Genomic DNA, 26,790 nt, shown 5'->3' with positions numbered 1-26,790 from the left:
TTGTTGTCTTCGTCAGAATGCACACCCAGGACTGCTACTTCAATAACAAATGTTGGTTTGGTCCAAAATAATCCATCGTTATATCCGAATAGCGGCGTTTTGTTCATGCGTTCCAGACACTATCCGAAATAGTAAAGAAGTGTCGCGCGCATGGCGCAATTCGTGACAATAAAATTCTAAATATTCCATTACCGTACTTCGAAGCATGTCAACCGCTGTTTAAAATCAATTTTTACGACATTTTTCTCGTAGAAAAGCGATAATATTCCGACAGGGAATCTCCTTTTCGGCAAACAGAGGAAAAAATCGCAAAGGCGGGGGCGGTCGGGGTCACGCGCATAAGCCCAGTGTCCCTTGATCGGCCACTTGAGAAAGGCGATAATGTGTTTCAGCCTGGGGCTGGAATGACGACATTCTGTTTTTTCCCGGGCTCTGAGCGCCTATGGACGACGTGGGAAGTGTCACGTTAGAGCAGAGATCCTTAGTAAATGATAGAGATGGAAAAGAAGTTCAAGAAATGGTCAGACAGGCCACTTCCTGTAAAGGAATCTCTCAGGTTTTGACCTGCCATTTGAGTTCTGTTATACTCACAGACACCATTCAAACAGTTTTAGAAAATGTAGGGTGTTTTCTATCCATATGTAATAAGTATATGCATATTCTAGTTACTGGGTAGGAGTGGTAACCAGATTAAATCGGGTATGTTTTTTATCCAGCCGTGTCAATACTGCCCCCTAGCCCTAACAGGTTAAAGAACACCCTCTGTGTTCTGTTAGACAGGTAACTCTTTATCCACAATGTAGCAGTTATATATCGATCTATACAATGTAATGTATTCTATTCAGCAGCACTGTGAGCTGACAGTAACGGCTCCGGAACAGCTGGCAGGGACAGCTGGCAATAATGTAGCTGATATTAGGGTTAGTTGTTAGTGTGATGAGGTATCTGATGTTAGGGTTAGTTGTTAGTGTGATGAGGTATCTGATGTTAGGGTTAGTTGTTAGTGTGATGAGGTATATGATGTTAGTTGTTAGTGTGATGAGGTATCTGATATTAGGGTTAGTTGTTAGTGTGATGAGGTATCTGATGTTAGTTGTTAGTGTGATGAGGTATCTGATGTTAGGGATAGTTGTAGTGTGATGAGGTATCTGATGTTAAGGTTAGTGTGATGAGGTATCTGATATTAGGGTTAGTTGTTAGTGTGATGAGGTATCTGATGTTAGTTGTTATTGTGATAAGGGATCTGATGTTTGGGTTAGTAGTTAGTGGGATAAAGTACAGTTGTCGGAAGTCGGAAGTTTACATACACCTTCGCCAAATACATTTAAACTCAGTTTTTCACAATTCCTGACATTTAATCCTAGTAAAAAATCCCTGTCTGAGGTCAGTTAGGATCACCACTTTATTTTAAGAATGTGTAATGTCATAATAATAGTAGAGAGAAGGATTTATTTCAGCTTTTATTTCTTTAATCACATTCCCAGTGGGTCAGAAGTGTACATACACACAATTAGTATTTGGTAGTATTGCCTTTAAATTGTTTAACTTGGGTCAAACATTTCGAGTAGCCTTCCACAAGCTTCCCACAATATGTTGGGTGAATTTTGGCCCATTTCTCCTGACAGAGCTGGTGTAACTGAGTCAGGTTTGACGGCCTCCTTGCTCGCACACTCTTTTTCAGTTCTACCCACAAATTTTCTATAGGATTGAGGTCAGGGCTTTGTGATGGCCACTCCAATACCTTGACTTTGTTGTCCTTAAGCCATTTTGCCACAACGTTGGAAGTATGCTTGGGATCATTGTCCATTTGGAAGACCCATTTGCGACCAAGCTTTAACTTCCTGACTGATGTCTTGAGATGTTGCTTCAATATATCCACATAATTTTCCTCCCTCAAGATGCCATCTATTTTGTGAGTGCACCAGTCCCTCCTGCAGCAAAGCACCTAGACAACATGATGCTGCCACCCCCATGCTTCACGGTTGGGATGGTATTCTTCGGCTTGCAAGCCTCCCCCTTTTTCCTCCAAACATAACAATGGTCATTATGGCCAAACAGTTCTATTTTTGTTTCATCAGACCAGAGGACATTTCTCCAAAAAGTACGATCTTTGTCCCCATGTACAGTTGCAAACCGTAGTCTGGCTTTTATTATGGCTGTTTTGGAGCAGTGTCTTCTTCCTTCCTGAGCGGCCTTTCAGGTTATGTCGATATAGGACTTGTTTTACTGTGGATATAGATACTTTTGTACCTGTTTCCTCCAGCATCTTCACAAGGTCCTTTGCTGCTGTTCTGGGATTATATTTGCACTTTTCACACCAAATTAAGTTAATCTCTAGGAGACAGAATGTGTCTCCTTCCTGAGCAGTATGATGGATGCGTGGTCCCATGGTGTTTATACTTGCATACTATTTTGTACAGATTAACGTGGTACCTTCAGCCATTTGGACATTGCTCCCAAGGATGAACCAGACTTGTGGAGGTCTACAATTTTTTGAGGTCTTGGCTGATTTATTTTGATTTTCCCATGATGTCAAGCAAAGAGGCGCTGAGTTTGAAGGTAGGCATTGAAATACATCCACAGGTACACCGCCAATTGACTCAAATTATGTCAATTAACCTATCAGAATCTTCTAAAGCCATGACATCATTTCCTGGAATTTTACAAGCTGTTTAAAGGCACAGTCAATTTAGTGTATGTAAACTTCTGACCCACTGGAATTGTGATACAGTGAATTATAAGTGAAATAATCTGTCTGTAAACAATTGCTGGAAAAATTACTTGTGTCATGCACAAAGTAGATGTCCTAACCGACTTGCGAAAACTATAGTTTGTTAACAAGAAATTTGTGGAGTGGTTGAAAAAAGAGTTTTAATGACTCCAACCTAAGTGTATGTAAACGACGCCAGGACAGCGGAGTCAATCACCACCTTCCGGAGACACCTGAAACCCCACCTCTTTAAGGAATACCTAGGATAGGATAAAGTAATCCTTCTAACCCCCCCTCCCCCCCCCCTTAAAAGATTTAGATGCACTATTGTAAAGTGGTTGTTCCACTGGATATCATAAGGTGAATGCACCAATTTGTAAGTCGCTCTGGATAAGAGCGTCTGCTAAATGACTTAAATGTAATGTAAATGTAAATGTAGACTTCAGACTTCAACTGTATCTGATGTTAGTTGTTAGTGTGAGGTATCTGATATTATGGTTAGTTAGTGTAATAAGGTATCTGATGTTAGTGTGATAAGGTATCTGATGTTAGATGTTAGTGTGATGAGGTATCTGATGTTAGTGTGATGAGGTATCTGATGTTAGGGTTAGTTGTTAGTGTGATGAGGTATCTGATGTTAGGGTTAGTTGTTAGTGTGATGAGGTATCTGATGTTAGGGTTAGTTGTTAGTGTGATGAGGTATCTGATGTTAGGGTTAGTTGTTAGTGTGATGAGGTATCTGATTTTATGGTTAGTTGTTAGTGTGATGAGGTATCTGATATTAGGGTTAGTTGTTAGTGTGATGTATCTGATGTTAGTTGTTAGTGTGATGAGGTATCTGATGTTAGTTGTTAGTGTGATGAGGTATCTGATGTTAAGGTTAGTGTGATGAGGTATCTGATGTTAAGGTTAGTGTGATAAGGTATGTTAGTTATTGGTGTGATAAGGTATCAGATTTTAGTTTTTTGTTGTTGTTGTCATCAGTTTAAATGGATTTCCCTCCAGGGTCCATAGATTTGGGAAAATATATGTTGTGTTTTTTGCCCCTAATTTGAGGAACAATCTGCTGAGTTCAGTGCAATTAGATGTGCTGGTGTCACTCAGGCGTTTCAGTTATTGATTAAGGACCTCTATGTAGTTGAATGTGATTGCTTTTGTTACATATGTTTATTTTGTTATTGTGTGCTGAATTATATTGTTTTATACACATGTATGTTTTATTATTCTGTTAGTGTAACGTATACAGGGCTCTCTTGTAAAATACATTTTTAATCTCAATGTGACTCCCTGTTTAAATAAAGGTTAAATAAGGTAATCTAAAAGTATGTGGACACGCCTTCAAATTAGTGGATTTGGCTATTTCAGCTACATCCGTTGCTGACAGGTGTATAGAATAGAGCACACAGCCATGCAATCTCCATAGACAAACATTGGAAGTAGAATGGCCTTACTGAAGACTTAGTGACTTTCAACGTGGCACTGTCATAGGATTCCGAAGTCAGTTCGTCAAATTTCTGCCCTGCTAGACCTTCCCCGGTCAACTGTAAGTGCTGTTATTGTGAAGTGGAAACGTCTAGGAGCAACAACAGCACAGCCGGCCTCCCGAGAGGCGCAGCATTCTAAGGCACTGCATCGCAGTGCTAGAGGCATCACTACAGATCCAGGTTTGATCCCAGGCTATGTTGCAGCCGGCTGTGACTGGGAGACCCATGGCCCAGCGTCGAATGGGTTGGGGAGGGTTTGGCAGGCTGGGATGTCCTTGTCCCATCGTGCTCAAGCTACTCCTTGTGGCTGGCCGGGCGTATTCACGTTGATTTTAGCCGCCAGATGTATGGTGTTTCCTCCGACACATTGGTGCGGCTGGCTTCCGGGTTAAGCGAGCAGTGTGTCAAGATGCAGTGCGGCTTGGCAGGGTCGTGTTTCGGAGGACGCATGGCTCTCGACCTTTGCCTCTCCCGAGTCTGTGCGGGAGTTGCAGCGATGGGACAAGACTGTAACTACTAATTGGATATAAAGGGTAAAAAGTCAAAGAAAATGTAACACAACGGCTCAGCCTCAGTTGTAACACTCACTACCGAGTTCCAAACTGCCTCTGGAAGCAACGTCAGCACAATAACTGTTCGTTGGCAGTTTCATGAAATGTGTTTCAATGGCTGAGCAACCGCACACAAGCCTAGGATCACCATGTGCAATGCCAAGCGTCGGCTGGCGTGGTGTAAAGCTCACCGCCATTGGACTCTGGAGCAGTGAAAAGGCGTTCTCTGGAGTAGTGAAAAGGCGTTCTCTGGAGTGATGAATCACGCTTCACCATCTGGCACTGACGGACTGGCTTTGGTGGATGCCAGGAGACCGCTACCTGCCCAAATGCATAGGGCCAACTGTAAAGTTAGGTGGTGGAGGAATAATGGTCTGGGGCTGTTTTTCATGGTTTAGGCCCCTTATTTCCAATGAAGGGAAATCTTAATGCTATAGCATACAATGACATTCTAGACGATTCTGCACTTCCAACTTTGTGGCAACAGTTTGGGGAAGTCCTTTTCCTGTTTCAGAATGACAATGCCCCCGTGCACAACGCGAGATCCATACAGACATGGTTTGTTGATCGGTGTGTAAGAATTTGTCTGGCTTGCACACCTTTGGGATGAATTGGAACGTCGACTGCAAGCCAGGCCTAATTCACACACACTATAAGTGCCCAGCCTCACTAATGCTTTTGTGGCTGAATGGAAGCAAATCCCCACAGCAATGTTCCAACATCTAGTAGAAATCTTTCCCAGAACAGTAGAGGCTGTTATAGCAGCAAAGGGGGAACAACTCCATATTAATGCCCATGATTTTGGAATGAGATGTTGGATCAGCAGTTGTCCACATACTTTTGGTCATGTAGTGTATGTTGGTGGTTCTCTCTCCTCAGGATCCTAACTCGTCTGTTGGAGGTATCTGATGTTAGGGTTAGTTATGTGTTATGTTCTCCCTCCTCAGGATCCTAACTCGTCTGTTGGAGGTATCTGATGTTAGGGTTAGTTATGTGTTATTTGTTCTCCCTCCTCAGGATCCTAACTCGTCTGTTGGAGGTATCTGATGTTAGTTATGTGTTATTTGTTCTCTCTCCTCAGGATCCTAACTCATCTGTTGGAGGTATCTGATGTTAGTTATGTGTTATATGTTCTCCCTCCTCAGGATCCTAACTCGTCTGTTGGAGGTATCTGATGACCCTCAGGTTATTGCTGTAGCTGCTCATGATGTTGGAGAATACGTCAGACACTACCCTCGGGGGAAACGGTGAGAACACATAGACTATACACCAGTGTTATTATCGGATCGTAACCATATCCTATTGTAGTGTTTACCAACTCCAGTCCTCCAGTAGCCCCGGACAAGCACACCCGATTCAACTAGCCAACTAATCATACAGCCCTCGATGAGTTGAGTCAGAGCTTCAACAAAACTGTGTGCTGTTGGGGGATCTACCCCTCTACCTACCAATAATAACATGCTGTTGGGGGCACTACCCCTCTACCTACCAATAATAACATGCTGTTGGGGGAACTACCCCACTACCTACCAATAATAACATGCTGTTGGTGGAACTACCCCTCTACCTACCAATAATAACATGCTGTTGGGGGCACTACCCCTCTACCTACCAATAATAACATGCTGTTGGGGGAACTACCCCTCTACCTACCAATAATAACATGCTGTTGGTGGAACTACCCCTCTACCTACCAATAATAACATGCTGTTGGGGGCGCTACCCCTCTACCTACCAATAATAACATGCTGTTGGGGGCGCTACCCCTCTACCTACCAATAATAACGTGCTGTTGGGGGCGCTACCCCTCTACCTACCAATAATAACATGCTGTTGGGGGCTCTACCCCTCTACCTACCAATAATAACATGCTGTTGGGGGCTCTACCCCTCTACCTACCAATAATAACATGCTGTTGGGGGCACTGGAGGACTGGAGTTGGGTATAAAAAAAAATACTACCTTCCTGGCCACCTCCCTCCACTACCTCCCTGGCCTCCTCAACCTCCTCCATCCACTACCTCCCTGGCGTCCTCCCTCCACTACCTCCCGCCCTGGTCTCCTCCCTCCACCTCCTCCCTCCACTACCGCCCTGGTCTCCCCTCCACTACCGCCCTGGTCTCCTCCCTCCACTACTTCCCTGTCCTCCTCCACCTCCTCCCTCCACTACCTCTCTACCTCCCTGTCCTCCTCCCTCCACTACCTCCCTGGCCTCCTCCCTCCACTACCTCCCTGTCCCCCCTCCACTACCTCTCTACCTCCCTGGCCTCCTCCCTCCACTACCTCTCTACCTCCCTGGCCTCCTCCCTCCACTACCTCTCTACCTCCCTGGCCTCCTCCCTCCACTACCACTCTACCTCCCTGGCCTACTCCCTCCACTACCTCTCTACCTCCCTGGCCTCCTTCCTCCACTACCTCCCTGGCCTCCTCCCTCCACTACCTCCCTGGCCTCCTCCCTCCACTACCTCTCTACCTCCCTGGCCTCCTCCTCCCTCCATCCTGCCCTATGTACTGTGCATTCAGAAAGTATTCACCCCCCTTGACTTTTTCAACAACAAACAATTACGTTACAGACCTTTTTTTTTATTGATTAAATGTAATTTTTTCCTCTTCAATTTACACAATACCCCATAATGACAAAGGGTCAACAGGTTTAGAAATGTAGCTCTGGTGCATCCTGTTTCCATTGATCATCCTTGATGTTGGGAGTCCACCTGTGGTCAATTCAATTGATTAGACATGATTTGGAAAGGCACACACTGTCTATATAAGGGCCCACAGTTGACAGAGCATGTCAGAGCAAAAATCAAGCCATGAGGTGGAAGGAATTGTCCATTGAGCTCCGAGACAGGATTGTGTCGAGGCACCGATCTGGGGAAGGGTACCAAAAAATGTCAGCAGCATTGAAGCTCCCCGAGAACACAGTGGCCTCCATCATTCTTAAATGGAAGAAGTTTAGAACCACCAAGACTCTTCCTAGAGCTGGCCGCCCGGTCAAGCTGAGCAATCGGGGGAGAAGCACTCCACCAATCAGGCCTCTATTGTAGAGTGGCCAGACGGAAGCCACTCCTCAGTAAAAGGCACATGACAGCCCACTTGGAGTTTGCCAAAAGGCACCCAAAGGACTCAGACCATGAGAAGATTCCACAAGATTCAGACCACAACACCACAAGATTCTCTGGTCTGAGGAAATCAAGATTGAACTCTTTGGCCTGAATGCCAAGCATCCTTTCTGGAGGAAACCTGGCACCATCCCTAAAGTGAAGCATGGTGGTCGCAGCATCATGCTGTGGGGATGTTTTTAAGCGGCAGGGACTGGGAGACTAGAGACTGTAATCGCTGCCAAAGGTGCTTCAACAAAGTACTGAGTAAAGGGTCTGAATACTTATGTAAATGTGATATTTCAGTATTTTCTTTGTAATACATTTGAAAAGAATAAGCCTGTAACAAATTGTGGAAAAAGTCAAGGGGTCTGAATACGAATGCACTGCAATTAGACCACTCTAACACAGCTCTTCATCTCTCTCCCACCGATTTAATATGAATGGATAAGCTGTTTGCATCTGTTCTGTTCTTCACCAGAAAGGTTCTCATTTCCTAAGGTATTAAATGGTTACCTCTGCCTATATTGTCTGTCTGTGGGTCTAACCAGTGTTTATCTCTGTGTCAGGGTGATCGAGCAGCTTGGAGGTAAACAGCTGGTGATGAACCACATGCACCATGAAGATCAGCTGGTCCGCTACAACGCCCTGCTGGCCGTGCAGAAACTCATGGTCCACAACTGGTACGTACTACTGCTAGGTACTAGTTTAAACTCATGGTCCACAACTGGTACGTACTACTACTAGGTACTAGTTTAAACTCACGGTCCACAACTGGTATGTACTACTACTATACTACTGCTGGATACTAGTTTAAACTCACTGTCCACAACTGGTACGTACTACTACTATACTACTGCTGGATACTAGTTTAAACTCATGGTCCACAACCGGTACGTACTACTACTGCCAGGTGCTAGTTTAAACTCATGGTCCACAACTGGTACGTACTACTACTACTACTGCTGCTGCTGCTACTACTGCTAGTGCTGCTACTACTAATACTACTAATACTGCTGCTACTAATACTACTACTGCTACTACTGCTAGTGCTGCTACTACTAATACTACTAATACTGCTGCTACTAATACTACTACTGCTGCTGCTACTACTGCTAGTGCTGCTACTACTACTACTAATAATAATAATAATAATAATAATACTACTACTGCTGCTACTAATACTACTGCTGCTACTACTACTGCTGCTACTAATACTACTGCTACTAATACTACTACTGCTACTGCTGCTACTATTAACTACTGCTACTACTAGTACTACTGCTGCTATTACTACTGCTATTACTACTGCTGCTGCTATTACTACTGCTACTATTACTACTGCTGCTACTACTACTACTGCTACTATTACTACTGCTGCTACTGCTACTACTATTACTACTGTTGCCATTGCTGCTGCTGCTAATGCTACTACTACTACTACTAGTAATACTAATACTGCTGCTGCTACTACTACTACTACTACTACTAGTAATACTAATACTACTACTGCTGCTGCTTCTGCTACTACTACTACTAGTAATACTAATACTGCTGCTACTACTACTACTACTACTAGTAATACTAATACTACTGCTGCTGCTACTACTAGTACTTACTAGTATTTTACTAACCACTAACCCCCACACACACACACATCAAGGTTTGTTGGTTGTGTACACAGTTTAGCAGTTGTTATAGTGAGTGTAGTGAAATTAGTATGTTACTAGCTCCTAAAAATACAGTGAAATGTCAAACAGGTACACATCTGTTTTTCCATGAAGTACTCTGTTATTAAATGCGTTCCCATGGGCTAATAGCAGTCAGGCCAAATTCGATGTTTCATCAAAACAACATATACGTGTTTGTGAGTCTCACCTTTCAATAGAATATAACCCAAAATGTTCAGACGCTACAGACAGAAGTTTGCAGATCGGCAGTACCAACTTCAGACGCGTCCCGTGACGCTTGTGGGGGTCTTATAGAAATACGGAGAACACCATCGTGTTTTTGAGAGCCTAATCGTTCCAGAGACGGTTCATATTAGTTTTGAGAACTGAGTATGCATAAACAACATTGTATTTACTCCACAATACTAACCTAAATGACAGAGTTAAAAGAAGGAAGCCTCTACAGAATAAAAATATTCCAAAACACGCATCCTGTTTGCAATAAGTAAAACTGAAAAAAAAATTGACTTTATGTCCTGAATACAAAGCATTGTTTGGGGAAAATCCAACACAACACAAACAGTGAGTAGCAGAAGTGTAAAAACAAAGGGGGGCCATTGCAAATAGTCCGGGTGGCCATTTGATTAATTGTTTAGCATTCTTATGGCTTGGGAGAGCCTTTTGGACCTAGACTTGGCGCTCCGGTACCACATCAAATTAAATTATATTAGTTACATGCGCCGAATACAACAGGTGTAGACCTTACAGTGAAATGCTTACTTACGAGCCCCTAACCAACAATGCAGTTGAAAGAAATACGGATAAGAGTAAGAAAAGTAACAAGTAATTAAAGAGCAGCAGTAAAATAACAATAGCGAGACTATATACAAGGGGGTACTGGTACAGAGTCAATGTGTGGGGGCATCGGTTAGTTGAGGTAATATGTACATGTAGGTAGAGTTATTAAAGTGACTATGCATAGATGATAACAGCAGAGAGTAGCAGTGGCGTACAACGGGGGGGGGGCAATGCAAAGAGTCTGGGTAGCCATTTAATTAGGTGTTCAGGAGTCTTATGGCTTGGGGGTAGAAGCTGTTCAGAAGCCTCTTGGGCCTAGACTTGGCCCTCCGGTACCGCTTGCCATGCAGTAGCAGAGAGGACAGTCTATGACTAGGGTAGCTTTGAAAATGAGTCTTTGAAAATGTTTAGGGCCTTCCTCTGATACCGACTGGTATAGAGGTCCTGGATGGCAGGCAGCCTGGCCCCGGTGATGTACTGGGCCGTTCGCTCTACCCTCTGTAGTGCCTTGCGATCGGAGGCCGAGAAGTTGCCATACCTGGCAGTGATACAACCAGTCAGGATGCTCTCGATGGTGCAGCTGTAGAACCTTTTGAGGATCTGAGGACCCATGCCAAATCTTTTTTGTTTCCTGAGGGGGGATAGGTTTTGTCGTGCCCTCTTCACGACTGTCTTGGTGTGCTTGGACCATGTTAGTTTGTTGGTGATGTGGACACCAAGGAATTTGAAGCTCTCCACTACAGCCCCGTTGATGAGAATGGGGGCGTGCTCGGTCCTCCTTTTCCTGTAGTCCACAATCATCTCCTTTGTCTTGATCACTTTGAGGGAAAGGTTGTCCTGGCACCACACGGCCAGGTCTCTGACCTCCTCCCTATAGGTTGTCTTGTTATTGTCGGTGATCAGGCCTACCACTGTTGTGCCATTGGCAAACTTAATGTTGGTGTTGGAGTCGTGCCTGGCCATGCAGTCATGAGTGAACAGGGAGTACAGGAGGGGCCTGAGCACTCACCCCTGAGGGACCCCTGTGTTGAGGATCATATTCACTCAGGGGGTTGAATACTTATCTAATGAAGATATACTTGTTTTGTTTTACTTATCTAATGAAGATATACTTGTTTTGTTTTTAATATATATATATATATATAATTATTTTTTTATTTTTTTATTTTTTTTTAACAAATGTCTGAAATGTTCTTCCACTTTGACAGAGTATTTTGTGTAGATCGTTGACCAAGAAAATTGAAATCCATTTAATCACACCTTGTAACACAACCAAATGTGTAAAAAGTCTAGGGGTGTGAATACTGTCTGCACTGTAACTAAAAGGCATTGTACAGTAGTATAAATATTAGAATGAGTTATGTTGAGAATCCAGTATTTAAATACACAGTACAAACCCACAGTAGTGGGTTGATATGGTTCTGCTGGTGGTTTTATTAGGGTGTATTGGTTGATATGAGGCTTCAGTGTGGTAGTGGGTTGATATGGTTCTGCTGCTGGTTTTATTAGGGTGTATTGGTTGATATGAGGCTTCAGTGTGGTAGTGGGTTGATGTGAGGCTTCAGTGTGGTAGTGGGTTGATATGTCTCTGCTGCTAGTTTTATTAGGGTGTATTGGTTGATATGAGGCTTCAGTGTGGTAGTGGGTTGATGTGAGGCTTCAGTGTGGTAGTGGATTGATATGGCTCTGCTGCTGAAACAGAGATGCTCGTAGTAGAGAATTATGAATGTCTTTAGGAATGTTTCAGAACTCAAAGTATAGACATCCTCTGTGTCAGTCAGGTCTTCAGGTTTAATATTCTCTTCCTTTGTCTGTTAGTGGTCTGAAGTCTGAAGGAGAAGCCTCAGCGTCTCTAGGCTGCTGCTTTGTCTGATTGACTGAATGGCTATTGACTCACTCTGTACAGACTTCTGTCTGCCTCATAGGAAACGTGGTCTTCTACACAATACTGCGGGGGAGGAGAGGGAGGGGAGAGCAAGGCGGTGGAGGAGAGGGAAGAGGGAGGAGTGGGAAGAGGGGGGAGGCGAAGAGGGAAGTGGGGGAGGAGGAGATGGTAGACAGGAGAGGGGGGAGGAGAGGGAATATGGGGGAGGAGACAGGGGGGGAGGAGACAGGGGAGGGGAGAGCGAGGAGGAGGAGGAGGAGGAGAGGGGGGAGAAGGAGAGGGCAGGAATAGGAGGCTGCCACTTCATTCATCCATTCCATTTACTGATTGTACACCTGGTTTCCCAGATCTAAATTAGTTTCTGATTTCAACAGAAATAACAAAAACCAGTAGTCAGTTGTTCATCCTTGGTCTGTCTGTACAGTGCATTCGGAAAGGATTCAGACCCCTTCACTTTTTCCACATTTTGTTACGTTACAGCCTCATTCTAAAATGGATTAAATGAAATGCTTTCCTCAATCTACGCACAATGCCTCATAATGACGAAGCGAAAACAGGTTTTTAGAAATGTTTGCAAATGTATTGAAAATAAAGAAACAGATACCTTATTTACATAAGTATTCAGACAATTTGCTATGAGACTCGAAATTGAGCTCAGGTGCATCCTGTTTCCATTGATCATCCTTGAGATGTTTCTACAACTTGATTGGAGTCCACCTGTGGTAAATTCAATTGATTGGACATGATTTGGAAAGGCACACATCTGTCTATATAAGGTCCCACAGTTGACAGGGCATGTCAGAGCAGAAACCAAGCCATGAGGTCGAAGGAATTGTCCGTAGAGCTCCGAGACAGGATTGTGTCGAGGCACAGATCTGGGGAAGGGTACCAAAAAATGTCAGCAGCATTGAAGGTCCCCGAGAACACAGTGGCCTCCATCATTCTTAAATGGAAGAAGAATGGCTCCAAGACTCTTCTTAGAGCTGGCCACCCGGCCAAACTGAGTAATCGGGGGAGAAGGGCCTTGGTCAGGGAGGTGCCCAAGAACCCATTGGTCACTCTGACATCTCCAAAGTTCCTCTGTGGAGATGGTTGTCCTTCTGGAAGGTTTTCCCATCTCTGCAGTGTAGTCCAAGGATCAGGCCTTTATGGTAGAGTGGCCAGACGGAAACCACTCCTCAGTAAAAGGCACATGACAGCCCGCTTGGAATTTGCCAAAAGCCACCTAAAGGACTCTCAGACCATGAGAAACAACTTTCTCTGGTCTGATGAAACCAAGATTGAACTCTTTTGCCTGAATGCCAAGCGTCCCTTCTGGAGGAAACCTGGCAGCATCCCTACGGTGAAGCGTGGTGGTGGCAGCATCATGCTGTGCGGATGTTTTTCAGTGGCAAGGACTGGGAGACTAGTCAGGATCGAGGAAAGATGAATGGAGCAAAGTACACAGAGATCCTTGATTAAAAACCTGCTCCAGAGAGCTCAGGACCTCAGACTGGGGGCGATGGTTTACCTTTCAACAGGACAACGACCTTAAGCACACAGCCAAGACAACACAGGAGTGGCATCGGGACAGGTCTCTGAATGTCCTTGAGTGGCCCAGCCAGAGCCTCGACTTGAACCCGATCGAACATCTCTGGAGAGACCTGAAAATAGCTGAGCAGCAACGCTCCCCATCCAACAACACACAGCGTGAGAGGATCTGCAGAGAAGAATGGGAGAAACTCCCCAAATACAGGTGTGCCAAGCTTGTAGCGTCATATCCAAGAAGACTCAAGGCTGTAATCGCTGCCAAATGTGCTTCAACAAAGTACTGAGTAAAGGGTCTGAATACTTTATGTTAATGTAATATTTCAGTTTTGCAAACATTTCTAAAAACCTGTTTTTGCTTTGTCATTATGGGGTATTGTGTGTAGATTGATGAGGAAAAAACGATTTAATCAATTTTAGAATAAGGCTGTAACGTAACAGAAGGTGGAAAAAGTCAAGGGGTCTGAATACTTTCCAAATGCACTGTATCTGTATACATACTGTACTGTGGATGGCTCCTACATCACCTCTCTCTCTCTCTCTCTCTCTCTCTCTCACACGCTCTCTCTGTGTGGTTTGTCATGTTCTCTCTGTGTGGTTTGTCATGTTCTCTCCTTCCTGGTAAAGCCTCAATGCTTTCATGACAACTAACATGCTGACCAGACCGCTCGCACGTCTGCCATCACGTGCATGTTGATTTCATCTACCCACACCAGATGCGATCAGGACACGCAGGTTGAAATATCAAAACGAACTCTGAACCAACTATATTAATTTGGGGACAGGTTGAAAAGCACTGAACATGTATGTCGATTTAGCTAGCTAGCTTGCTGTTGCTAGCTAATTTGTCCTGGGGTATTAACATTGGGTTGTTATTTTACCTGAAATGCACAAGGTCCTCTACTCCGACAATTAATCCACAGATAAAAGGGTAATCTGAGTTAGTTTCTAGTAATCTCTCCTTCTTTGGAATTTATATGGCGGTTGGCAACCAGCTTTAAAGTGCATTACCACCACAACTGGACTGGAGTGTGGACCTCAGTTTGTCTTTCAATCACCTACGTGGGGATATGCTCCTAAAAACCAATGAGGAGATGGGAGAGGTGGGACTTGCAGCGTATCAAGTGTCACAATTAGAACCAAGTTTTATTTTAGCGCCTGGCTACAATGATTGAATAACATGTATGTGTACGTTTATTTTGCAACGCTCGCACACGCAATGCAGTGTGGTCACCATGTAAGGACAGGACTATGGTTGGTAAATTCTGGGAACTTTCAAATGTTTTATTTTTTTAATTTATTAACTAGTCAAGTCAGTTTACATTTACAATGACAGCTTACCAAAAGGCAAAAGGCCTCCTGCGGGGACGGGGGATTAAAAATACATTTAATAAAAATATAGGACAAAACACACATCACGACAAGAGACAACACTAAACTAAACTAAACTAAAATGGCGCCGGAAGAAATGGCAGCAGTTTTACGGGCGTCTAACCAATTGTGCTGTTATGTGTTTTTTTTTTTTCGCATTATTTGTAACTTATTTTGTACATAATGTTTCTGCCACTGTATTTTATGGAAACAAGAGCTTCTGGATATCAGGACAGCGATCACTCACCTCGGATTAGACAAAGATTTTTTTCTACAACAAGCAGGATGCACAGGATGTACTTCAGACACCTGACAAGGCCGACATCCCCTTCATTGGCAGGAGAAAGAAACGCAGGTACAGAGGACACAGAGCAGGGTGCCTCGTAAGGATCCGGAGAAGGCGAGTGGGAAAGCTGCCGTTACCGTCAATATTACTCGCCAACGTGCAATCATTGGACAATAAATTAGACGAGGTACCGTCACGAATATCCTACCAACGGGACATCAAAAACTGTAATATCTTATGTTTCATGGAATCCTGGCTGAAGGATGACATGGATATTCAGCTGCAGGATATACGCTGCACCGGCTAGATCGAACAGCACACTCTGTTAAGATGAGGGGGAGCGGGCTGTGCATATTTGTAAACAACAGCTGGTGCACCAAATCTAAGAAAGTCTCTAGAATTTGCTCGCCTGATTCGAGTATCTTATGATAAACTGTAGACCACACTATTTGCCAAGAGAGTTTTCATCTATACTTTTCATGGCTGTTTATTTACCACCACAGACGGATGCTGGCACTAAGATCGCACTCAGTCAGCTGTATAAGGAAATAAGCAAACAGGAAACCACTCACCCAGAGGTGACGCTCCTAGTGGCCGGAGACTTTAATGTAGGGAAACTTAAATCAGTTTTACCTAATTTATATCAACATGTTAAATGTGCAACCAGAGGGAAAATAATTCTAGATCACCTGTACTCCACACACAGAGACGCGTACAAAGCTCTCCCTCGCCCTCCATTTGGCAAATCTGACCACAACTCTATCCTCCTGATTCCTGCTTACAAGCAAAAATTAAAGCAGGAAGCACCAGTGACTCGGTCTATAAAAAAGTAGTCAGATGAAGCAGATGCTAAACTACAGGACTGTTTTTCTATCACAGACTGGAACATGTTCCGGGATTCTTCCGATTGCATTGAGTACATCACATCAGTCACTGGCTTTATCAATAAGTGCATCGAGGACGTCGTCCCCACAGTGACTGTACGTACATACCCCAACCAGAAGCCATGGATTACAGGCAACATTCGCACTGAGCTAAAGGGTAGAGCTGCCGCTTTCAAGGTGCCGGACTCTAACCCGGAAGCTTATAAGAAATCCTGCTTTGCTCTGTGACGAACCATCAAACAGGCAAAGCTCCAATACAGAGCTAAGATTGAATCATACTACACCGGCTCCGACGCTCGTCTTATGTGGCAGGGCTTGCAAACAATTACAGACTACAAAGGGAAGCACAGCCGCGAGCTGCCCAGTGACATGAGCCTACCAGATGCGCTAAATCACTTCTATGCTCGCTTCGAGGCAAGCTTGAGAGCATCAGCTGTTTCGGACGACTGTGTGATCACGCTCTCCGTAGCCAACGTGAGTAAGACCTTTAAACAGGTCAACATTCACAAGGCTGCGGGGCCAGACGGATTACCAGGATGTGTGCTCCGGGCATGTGCTGACCAACTGGCAGGTGTCTTCACTGATATTTTCAACATGTCCCTGATTGAGTCTGTAATACCAACATGCTTCAAGCAGACCACCATAGTCCCTGTGCCCAAGAACACAAAGGCAACCTGCCTAAATGACTTGATAGTTTTTTTATAAGTCTAATGCTAGCTAGCAACTTACCTTTGCTTCTTGCTGCCCTCGCGTAACAAGTAGTCAGCCTGTTAATCCTTGTGGAGTGCAATGTAAGGCAGGTAGTTAGAGCGTTGGACTGGTAACCGAAGGTTGCAAAAACGAATCCCCCCTGAACAAGGCAGTTAACCTGTTAGGGCTACCCCCCCACTTCTCTTAATTTCCGCCTAAAGACATACCCAAATCTAACTGTCTGTAGCTCAGGCCCAGTAGCAAGGATATGCATTTTCTTGGTTTCATTTGAAAGGAAACACTCTGAAGTTTGTGGAAATGTGAATTGAATGTAGGAGAATATAACACAATAGATCTGGTAGAAGAAAATACAAGGAAACAAACATACGTTTTCTGGTTTCTATTGTTGTTGCACCATCTTTCAACTGAAAAGGAACAGCCAAACATTCAGATAGGATGCTGGGGATAATTTCTATGCAGAATGTAAGAGGGCAACAGTATCTGAGAAAAGTTTCATAAACATATCTTCAGGAATGAGCGAGCTACATGACATTGAGCATGAAGTCATCCAGGTGTCCCACACAAATGTACCCAAATGTACCCAAGTGGCCAAATTGGTACAGTGATACATTTTGATGTAAAAACTATATACAAAATACAAAAATTATATTCTAACACACCACTCAAATAAAGTACCAAAAAAATACAAATATAAAATGTTGAAAAATTTTAATTACAAGGGTAACCATTTACATACATTAAATGTACAGTATTGTGAGGACCCTCAGTCCACTACACAAAATTGTGCTGCTTGTGCCATGGCCCATAGCAGTCTCTTTCTGCTGTAAAGCAGAGGGTTACTGAACAGTTAGTGCAGGTGATGGGGCATTTCCTGTGACAAAGGGCACAGCGTCGCCTCCCCACTGTGCCCTTTTTGCCCTGAGGCACATTCATGCCTGCAGAGATGAATTTAGGCAGGTGAACACCACTGGTTGAAGGAGCAGAAGAACTAGAGGGGACAGAAGGTGCTGCAGTGGTCTTGCTGTAGGCAGCAAGCTCCTGGATTAGCAGCTCTCGGAAGGCTAGCTGTGAGATGGGGGCTTTCCACAGCTGTTGGCCATTTCCTTCTGCATGATAAATGAATTGACAACAGCAATGTCGATAAAATGATAAAAAAAAGTATTGTACCATTTCATTGTCTTGTGTAGCACATTATAGTAGCCTATAAGTGCATCCGACAGGTCTACACCCCCCATGCTCTTGTTATAGTCTTTGATGGCTGCAGGAATGGGGACAGTTTTGGCTGTCCATGCCCCAGTAGCGTCCTTCACACGCCTGATGACCTGATCTCCACTGAAGGACTTGTGGATACTGGAGCACATGACCACCTCCCTGGTATCCATCCACTTGACAAAGAGAAGGCCATCTTCACGGATCCACCGCATGGTACCCCGCTCAGCCCGCTTAGGCATGTCGTTCACCTTGGTTTTAGGAAAGCCCACTCTGTTGGGCCGAATGGTGCCACAAGCCCACATATCCAACCTCCTCAGGTCTGTGAACAGGGTAGGGCTTGTGTAGAAATTGTCCACAAACAGTTTGTAGCCCTTCCCCAGCAGTTGAAAATCTAATAATGCCATGACAGAGTCATAGCTGAGTCCCTTACCGGTCGCACAACTGCTCTTCCCCTCATAAACAAAAAAATTGCACGTGTATGCACACGCAGAATCAGCCAAAACAAACAGTTTGTAACCCCATTTAGTTGGTTTGTTACGCATGTACTGTTTTAGGCTGATTCTGGCCTTTGAGGCTACCATTCTCTCATCTATGGACAGGTTCTGGGCGGGCTGGAAATAGGTCTTGCAGGCCTCAACCATACTGTGGTAGAGAGGTTTAATTTTGCATAGCCTGTCATACCCTGCTGTGCCTCGCTTCTTGTCGTTGTCCCCGTCAACTTCTGGGTCACTAATATGAAGCGCCCGTGAGATTGTCAGAAACCTTTTACACGACATGACAGTGGAGGGGAAAGGCAGTTGATAGAGGGGTGCAGTTTTCCAATACTGTTTCAGGGTTTTCAGCTTGACTAGACCCATGTACATGACCATAGATAAATAACAGAAAATATCTGTCATGGAAATAGGCTTCCATGCATCTTTTTTGCCTGCCTGCTTCTTTGCACCATATTTATTAGTGTTCAAGACAAGGGAATCAATCACTGCAGACGTAAAAAACAGTTGAAAAAGTTGCATGGGGCTGTAGTTGGAGGTCATGTCCAGCTGAGGTCCTGGTGGCCTTTTAGGTCTGAATACTGGAGGTGGTGGGCCCACAACGTCCACCGTCACAGAGTGCCAACGACCCTCCTCCTCTCTGATTGCTGGCTTAGCTTTGCCCCATCTCCTCTTCTTTGTCACAGACTTCACACCTGGCCGGGTGGGGGTAGGTGTGGAGCCGGAGACAGCAGGGGTCCGGCTAGATGAACCAGCTCCTGTGGGGGATGGGCACCTTGGCAGTGGGGGCTCCCAATCAGAATCAGAAGGACTGTGAAGACACAGACACACAGATTATATATAGAGTTGTGAAACCAATGTCTAGATAAAATACATGGAAAAAATATTTTATATATACAGACAGATTATATATAGAGTTGTGAAACCAATGTCTAGATAAAATACATGGAAAACATATTTTATATATACAGACAGATTATATATAGAGTTGTGAAACCAATGTCTAGATAAAATACATGGAAAACATATTTTATATATACAGACAGATTATATATAGAGTTGTGAAACCAATGTCTAGATAAAATACATGGAAAACATATTTTATATATACAGACAGATTATATATAGAGTTGTGAAACCAATGTCTAGATAAAATACATGGAAAAAATATTTTAGATATACAGAGATTATATACAGAGTTGGAAAGGCCATGTCTAGATAAAATACATATTTTTGTACATGTATCTAATATATACAGACACAGACACGCACTCATAATGTTTAGCCATGTGTTTCACACAGTTCATTACATATATATGTCAAATAAATACATACAAAATAATATATATATATCTCCAAACAACTCAAAAGAATAACATTTGATATTATCAACATTTGATATTACTCACCCGTCCAAAATCGCGTCCTTTCCATGCAGAAACATGTCCTCAAATTCCGAGTCCACACTGGACTCAAAATCAGATTCTTCTTCAAGAAGCTCCGTTTCACTATCTCTATCTATTTCATCTATTATGTCTTGTACATCTGTATACCCGGACTTAGCCTTAGATTTTACAGATTTACTAGCCATAATTATAACGATAAAATAGCTGGAAAATATCTCTACTCAAAACTGCTGCGCGCAAACAGATGTGGCTCCGGCGGCTGGAAGTTTCAATGGCGAATGGCTGCGTTACGCACGGCTTTCGTTCAAGAGCTGGTCATTCAGGGTATTACCATTTCATACTGGCGTTTACCTTAGCTCATTGGCTATCTGCCAAGGTAGATTTCAAGACGATCAGTGGTGATTGGTCCGAAATACAGTCAATCAACGAAGCACTGGTCATATCATTGGCGCGCAAGGAGGTCATTGTTAGGTGTGTTCGAATCAGGTATTTTCGGTCAATACGTCCCGCAAAAAGAACAATCAAGTATGGTTGTGTTACTGGCAAACAGGAGATTGCAACAAAGCTAACCATGACTGGATAAACGTCAGTTTAGCGGGAGTAATTACATCGAATGCTTCGGCCAAAGTTGAAGGAATCAGAATTCATGACACTAGCCGGTTCGGAAATGTTTCGTGTTATGCTATAAAAATGGATTTGATAGAACAAACGACCATTTATTGTGAAGATTGGGCCTTTTATATCACCAAAAGAAGAAGATCTTCAAAGGTAATTGATTATTTTATTGCTATTTCTGACTTTAGTGACGCTAATGTTTGGTTGGGAAATGCTACTCTAATGCTTGTTTGCGGGACGTTGTCCTCAGATTATTATAATCTATGTTTTCACCGCAAAGCCTTTTTGAAATCGGACAGTGTGGTTAGATTAATGAGAGTCTTGTCTTTAAATAGCTGCAAAATAGTCATATGTTTGAAAAATGGAAGAAATAGTATTTCGAAGGATTTTGAATAGCCCGCCACAGGATTCCACTGGCTGCTGAGTGGGTGGGACGCTAGCGTCCCACCTAGCCCATAGAGGTTAACCCCCGTTTCTAGGCATTGTAAATAAGAATATGTTCTTAATCTGACTTGCCTAGTTAAATAAAGATGTAAAAAAAAAAAGGCAAATCGGTGGCCAAAAATACCGATTACCAGTTGTAATGAAAACTTGAAATCGGCCCTAATTAATCGGCCATTCCGATTAATCGGTCGACCTCTACAGCCTATAGGGAGGAGGTCAGAGATCTGGCCGGGTGGTGCCAGAATAACAACCTATCCCTCAACGTAACCAAGACTAAGGAGATGATTGTAGACTACAGGAAAAGGAGGACCGAGCACGCCCCCATTCTCATCAACGGGGCTGTAGTGGAGCAGGTTGAGAGCTTCAAATTCCTTGGTGTCCACATCAACAACAAACTACAATGGTCCAAACACACCAAGACAGTCGTGAAGAGGGCACGACAAAGCCTATTCCCCCTCAGGAAACTAAAAAGATTTGGCATGGGTCCTGAGATCCTTAAAAGGTTCTACAGCTGCACCATCGAGAGCATCCTGACTGGTTGCATCACTGCCTGGTACGGCAACTGCTCGGCCTCCGACCGCAAGGCACTACAGAGGGTAGTGTGTACAGTCTAGTACATCACTGGGGCTAAGCTGCCTGCCATCCAGGACCTCTACATCAGGCGGTGTCAGAGGAAGGCCCTAAAAATTGTCAAAGACCCCAGCCACCCCAGTCATAGACTGTTCTCTCTGCTACCGCATGGCAAGCGGTACCGGAGTGCCAAGTCTAGGACAAAAAGGCTTCTCAATAGTTTTTACCCCCAAGCCATAAGACTCCTGAACAGGTAACCAATGGTTACCCGGACAATTTACATTGTGTGCCCCCCCCCCCCCAACCCCTATTTTACGCTGCTGCTACTCTCTGTTTATCATATATGCATAGTCACTTTAACTATACATTCATGTACATACTACCTCAATTGGGCCGACCAACCAGTGCTCCCGCACATTGGCTAACCGGTCTCTCTGCATTGTGTCCCACCACCCGCCAACCCCTCTTTTTACGCTACTCTCTTTTCATCATATATGCATAGTCACTTTAACCATATCTACATGTACATACTACCTCAATCAGCCTGACTAACCGGTGTCTGTATATAGCCTTGCTACTCTTATTTTTAAATGTCTTTTTACTGTTGTTTTATTTCTTTACTTACCTACACACACACACACACACACACACCTTTTTTCGCACTATTGGTTAGAGCCTGTAAGTAAGCATTTCACTGTAAGGTCTACACCTGTTGTATTCGGCGTACGTGACAAATAAACTTTGATTTGATTTGCTGGCCCTTCTGTTCGTAGGCCGTCACTGAAAATAAGAATTTGTTCTTAACTGACTTGCCTAGTTAAATAAAGTTAAAATAAAATTCTTTGGACACTGCGTTAACAAACCTCCAGACGAGCTTCAATGCCATACAACACTCCTTCCATGGCCTCCAACTGCTCTTAAATGCAAGTAAAATTGAATGCATGCTATTCAACCGATCGCTGCCCGCACGTCTAGCATCACTACTCTGGACGGTTCTGACTTAGAATATGTGGACAACTGCAAATACCTAGGTGTATGGTTGGACTGTAAACTCCCCTTCCAGACTCACATTAAGCATCTCCAATCCAAAGTTAAATCTAGAATTGGCTTCCTATTTTGCAACAAAGCATCCTTCACTCATGTTGCTAAACATACCCTCGTAAAACTGACTATCCTACCGATCCTTGACTTCGGCGATGTCATCTATAAAATAGCCTCCAACACTCCACTCAGCAAACTGGATGCAGTCTATCACAATGCCATTTGTTTTGTCACCAAAGCCCCATATACTACCCACCACTGCGACCTGTATGCTCTTGTTGGCTGCCCCTCACCACATATCCGTCGCCAAACCCACTGGCTCCAGGTCATCTATAAGTCTTTGCTAGTGTTAGGTTCTTATTTTTCAGAGTAAATAACTCACGGACACTAGAGAAGCTTAACCAAGTTTAATTCTTCCCAAAGGGTCGTTACAGCTGTAATTCAGACAAAAAACATTTCACACAAGCACTGATATTTAACCCTTTCTCCTAGGCTGAGTCTCCTCCTCCACAACCGAACAGCCAATGCAGAACCTTAGTGATATCTGTTCTTCTTCACTTCATCTGACCTGACCTCTACCCCAAAGTGCTCACTCCTCCCCAACTCAAGGCTGTCATGGTTATTGATACCAGACTGTGTCTCTTCTCCTCCTAGAAGATCCCTGATGGCTAACAAGAACATGTCCTGACAATGTAAACGTTATACATTACCCTCTCTCCCCCAGTAACATATCCTGACAATGTAAACGTTATATCAAATCAAAGTTCAAATTTATTTTTATATAGCCCTTCGTACATCAGCTGATATTCTCAAAGTGCTGTACAGAAACCCAGCCTAAAACCCCAAACAGCAAGCAAAGCATGTGAAAGAAGCACGGTGGCTAGGAAAAACTCCCTAGGAAAAACTCCCTAGAAAGGCCAAAAACCTAGGAAGAAACCTAGAGAGGAACCAGGCTATGAGGGGTGGCCAGTCCTCTTCTGGCTGTGCAGGGTGGATATTATAACAGAACATGGTCAAGATGTTAAAATGTTAAAATGTTCATAAATGACCAGCATGGTCAAATAATAATAATCATAGTAGTTGTCGAGGGTGCAACAAGCACGTCCGGTGAACAGGTCAGGGTTCCATAGCCGCAGGCAGAACAGTTGAAACTGGAGCAGCAGCACGGCCAGGTGGACTGGGGACAGCAAGGAGTCATCATACCAGGTAGTCCTGAGGCATGGTCCTAGGGCTCAGGTCCTCCGAGAGAAAGACAGAAAGAGGGAAAGAGAGAATTAGAGAGAGCATGTTTTAATACACACCGGATAAGACGAGAAATACTCCAGATGTAACAGACTGACCCTAGCCCCCCGACACATAAACTACTGCAGCATAAATACTGGAGGCTCAGACAGGAGGGATCAGAAGACACTGTGGCCCCATCCGATGATACCCCCGGACAGGGCCAAACAGGCAGGATATAACCCCACCCACTTTGCCAAAGCACAGCCCCCACACCACTAGAGGGATGTCTCCAACCACCAACTTACCGTCCTAAAACAAGGCCGAGTATAGCCCACAACGATCTCCGCCATGGCACAACCCAAGGGGGGGCGCCAACCCAGACAGGAAGACCACGTCAGTGACTCAACCCACTCAAGTGACGCACCCCTCCCATGGACGGCATGGAAGAACACCAGTAGGCCAGTGACTCAGCCCCTGTAAAAGGGTTAGAGGCAGAGAATCCCAGTGGAAAGAGGGGAACCGGCAAGGCAGAGACAGCAAGGGCGGTTCGTTGCTCCAGCCTTTCCGTTCACCTTCACACTCCTGGGCCAGACTATACTTAATCATAGGACCTACTGAAGAGATAAGTCTTCAGTAAAGACTTAAAGGTTGAGACTGAGTCTGCGTCTCTCACATTGGTAGGCAGACCATTCCATAAAAATGGAGCTCTATAGGAGAAAGCCCTACCTCCAGCCGTTTGCTTAGAAATTCTAGGGACAATTAGGAGGCCTGCGTCTTGTGACCGTAGCGTACGTGTAGGTATGTACGGCAGGACCAAATCGGAAAGATAGGTAGGAGCAAGCCCATGTAATGCTTTGTAGGTTAGCAGTAAAACCTTGAAATCAGCCCTTGCCTTAACAGGAAGCCAGTGTAGGGAGGCTAGCACTGGAGTAATATGATCAAATTCATATCTCATATCTCCCTCACTAGCTTTAAGCACCAGCTGTCAGAGCAGCTTACTGATCACTGCACCTGTACATAGCCCATCTGTAAATAGCCCATCCAACTACCTCATCCCCATATTGTTATTTATTTATTTATTTATTTATTTATTTATTTTTGCTCCTTTGCACCCCAATATCTCTACTTGTACATTCATCTTCTGCACATCTATCACTCCAGGGTTTAATTGCTAAATTGAAATTATTTCGCCACTATGGCCTATTTATTGCCTTACCTCCATGATTTTACTACATTTGCACACACTGTATAGACTTTTCTATTGTGTTATTTGACTGGATGTTTGTTTATGTGTAACTCTGTGTTATTTGTCTTGCACTGCTTTGCTTTATCTTGGCCAGGGCGCAGTTGTAAATGAGAACTTGTTCTCAACTGGCCGACCTGGTTAAATAAAGGACTTGTTCTCAACTGGCCGACCTGGTTCAATAAAGGTGAAATAATAAAAAAAGAGGAATTTAAATGTCACGTTTTTGTTCTGATTTGAATGTCTTATTGATTGACCTCTGCCCTTTCCTCTGCAGGGAGTACCTGGTCCATACTATAGTAATGATTATGGAAGATACATTATGCATGATTGAACGTTCTCCTTTCCTCTGCAGGGAGTACCTGGGAAAGCAGCTCCAGTCATCAGACCAGCAGCAGCAACAGGCTGTGGCCGTTAGGACCTGAACCCCTGACTACAGGCCATGGCCGCCAGAAGCTGAACTCTAACCCCTGACCCCTGCATGAAACCTACTGGGTGTCTGGGTCATACAGACATGTAGTGGGCTGTACTGTGAGTGTGTTACTGGCTGACTGAGTGTGTTACTGGCTGACTGAGTGTGTTACTGGCTGACTGAGTGTGTTATTGGTTGACTGAGTGTGTTATTGGTTGACTGTGTGTGTTACTGGCTGACTGTGTGTGTTACTGGCTGACTGAGTGTGTTACTGGCTGACTGAGTGTGTTACTGGCTGACTGTGTGTGTGTCGTCCAATGAAATTAACAGTCCAGTTTATGTCATGATGAGTTAAAATGTGTGGCTCTACTTACATGTACATGTCCTGTTTTCTTTTCCTCTGTTCTCTACCCTTCTGTTGTCTCCTCTGGTCTCTTCTCCTTTTCTCTGGTCTCTCTCTTCTCCTCTGGTCTCTCTCTTCTCCTCTCGTCTCCTCTGTTCTCTACCCTTCTGTTGTCTCCTCTGGTCTCCTCCTCTCTGGTCTCTCTCGTCTCCTCTGTTCTCTCTCCTCTCCTCTGGTCTCCTCTCCTCTGGTCTCCTCTCCTCTGGTCTCCTCTCTACTGACTGTAGCTTGATTTCCTGCTTGTGGTTTATTAATGATATTATGTGAAGTGACCTCACAGCTAAGTGATGTCAGTGATTTGAGTAGTACTTGATGTTGTGATAAATGTAAAATTGATAAAGTTACTTATGTGTTGTTAAAACGTTATGAGTATGCATTCCAATAAAGTGTAATCTAGAAGGACTGGTAGACTGTTTCTTCACTGCGTCTGTTTGTTGCCTGCAGGCATGGCTCATTTACCGTTAATTATATTATTTTATGAAGTGCCTTGGTTAGTTTAAGATGTGTGTATATGAATCTGTAGGCCATTGAAACCTGAAGGTCCTTATTAACATTCTGTCAAACATTGGACCACTGGGTAGGCATCCCCATGGCAACTTAGACCTCAGCTGTGTGTGTGTGTGTGTGTGTGTGTGTGTGTGTGTGTGTGTGTGTGTGTGTGTGTGTGTGTGTGTGTGTGTGGTTAACATTGGTGAAGAGCGTCTACAAGAAAATCACCGCTGAACAGAAACTGACCACATCTGGGAGTAAAC

General features: G+C 44.1%; 1 protein-coding gene across 6 annotated transcripts in view; it reads left to right on the top strand.

The window, feature by feature from the left end:
* Window positions 1-26,446, top strand: part of vath (Vacuolar proton pump subunit H) — a 98,097-nt gene extending 71,651 nt beyond the window's left edge. For 4 of the 6 annotated variants that reach the window (XM_045693604.1, XM_045693601.1, XM_045693602.1 and 1 more), the window contains 3 exons: window positions 5,891-5,992; window positions 8,415-8,528; window positions 25,579-26,440. In XM_045693604.1, the coding sequence (XP_045549560.1) occupies window positions 5,891-5,992; window positions 8,415-8,528; window positions 25,579-25,648 (286 nt within the window). In that variant the 3' untranslated portion in view covers window positions 25,649-26,440. 6 annotated transcript variants of the gene reach the window in all.
* The last annotated feature ends 344 nt before the right edge of the window (window positions 26,447-26,790 follow it).

Source organism: Salmo salar, chromosome ssa14 (genome assembly GCF_905237065.1).
Source record: "Salmo salar chromosome ssa14, Ssal_v3.1, whole genome shotgun sequence".
Lineage (NCBI taxonomy): Eukaryota > Metazoa > Chordata > Actinopteri > Salmoniformes > Salmonidae > Salmo > Salmo salar.
The sequence above is the reverse complement of the archived record's forward strand: the minus strand, read 5'-3'. Positions and strand labels throughout refer to the sequence as shown.